Raw genomic sequence first — 1,629 nt, 5'->3', positions numbered from 1 at the left:
GCGCAGGTCCTGAGTAGAGAAGGTCTGACTGGACGATGTTACTGGGAGGTGGAGTGGAGAGGGTGGGTTGGTGTAGCAGTGGCCTACAGGAACATCAGCAGAGCAGGAGGGTCAGAGGAAAGTGCATTTGGATGCAATGAGAAATCCTGGCATTTATATTGTTCCTCAGGTGGATATGTGTTTTATCACAACAACATCTGGACTGATGTCTCAGGTCCTGGGTCCTCCAGAGTGGGAGTGTACCTGGACCACACAGCAGGTCTTCTGTCCTTCTACAGCGTCTCTGGAACCATGGATCTCCTCCACAGAGTCCAGACCTCCTTCACTCAGCCGCTACATGTTGGATTATGGGTTGGTCCAGGTTCTTCAGCTGAGTTGATAAAAGTGTGACTGAAGTCGTCAGAGAGACTCTGAGCTGAATTCTCACCTTTGATTCTTCTTCTGTCTTCACGTTTGTTGCCCAGTGTCTCCGGCTGTCAATCACAGGGTGGGCGGGGCCTTCTGACTGTTGATCCGTTTGTCAACAATCAGATGAATGCATGTAAATATTGTGAGAGAATTTTGTCTTTTGATTCTGCTTGTTGACTCAATGTGACAATAGTCAATCAATAAGTCATGAAATATGCCATCAGTCTGTATTGCACAACAATGTCAAGTCAATGATCAAGTGTTGAATTGAAGCAATAAAGCAACAAGACAGTCCAGATAAAGTCTCTGCTTGTTAGTAGATTTCTCTTCTGTCAACATCTCCATGTATTCACCACAGACATTTAGAAAGTCAACACCATGAAGATAAGATCAATGTTTCAAAAGCACATCAGTCAATGTAGGAAACAGCTGATATTACTCTGGCATGGAAGAGGAGGATGCCACACACACACACACACACACACACACACACACTCACACTCACACTCACTCACATACACACACACACCCACTCTGACAAACACTCACACACACACCCTGACAAAGACACACACCCACTCTCACTCACTCACACACACACACACACACGCACACACACACACACACACACACACACACGCACACAAACTCTCTCACACACACACACACTCACACACACACACATACACACACACTCTGACACTTCCCTTCTCGGAATGAGTCAGGATGTCAGAATCCCCGCCCCCTGTGCTCCCTACAGCCAATCACAGCCTGTTTCCTCCCCTTCAAATCAAACTGGAACCCAGTCAGTCAGTCAAGATCACTTTGGCAATCTGTTGTTCTTGTGACGTAAAAAAGCCAATTAATGAGGCCTTAAAAGGGGACAATTATGGGAAAACTGAACACACACACACACACACACACACACACACACACACACATTACACAAAGCCTGGAGACAATCATGTTTCCACCGAGGGCAACAAATCAAGGCTGATTGGCTCTGAAACTGAGCTGCATTAAACTGAGTGGGCGGTGCTTGTGAAGGGGAAACCAAGCAGGGGGGAGGGGCTACATACGACCTGGGTCGACTGATTGACAATGTGAGCAGACGCCCCAGTTCCCCCTCCCCCAGGAGGCCAACGCAGGAATTGCAAAATCAGGTCATGACCGCTGTAATACATTCAAGTTTAAAAACTGAGCCACCACCACCACCACCAC

The 1,629-nt window shown here is 47.4% G+C and overlaps 1 protein-coding gene across 1 annotated transcript in view; it reads left to right on the top strand.

The window, feature by feature from the left end:
• LOC142900714 (tripartite motif-containing protein 16-like) overlaps nt 1-643 on the top strand; it is a 1,960-nt gene extending 1,317 nt beyond the window's left edge. Inside the window, exon 1 of the mRNA XM_076045166.1 lies at nt 1-643. This exon is cut by the window's left edge and continues 1,317 nt beyond it. Within this exon, the coding sequence (XP_075901281.1) occupies nt 1-390 (390 nt within the window). The 3' untranslated portion in view covers nt 391-643.
• Nucleotides 644-1,629: the final 986 nt, after the last annotated feature.

The sequence above is a fragment of the Nelusetta ayraudi genome, unplaced genomic scaffold (assembly GCF_046127955.1).
Source record: "Nelusetta ayraudi isolate G7.1 ecotype Tasmania unplaced genomic scaffold, CSIRO-AGI_Nayr_v1 ptg000084l, whole genome shotgun sequence".
Lineage (NCBI taxonomy): Eukaryota > Metazoa > Chordata > Actinopteri > Tetraodontiformes > Monacanthidae > Nelusetta > Nelusetta ayraudi.
This window is presented reverse-complemented; position numbering and strand designations above follow the sequence as displayed.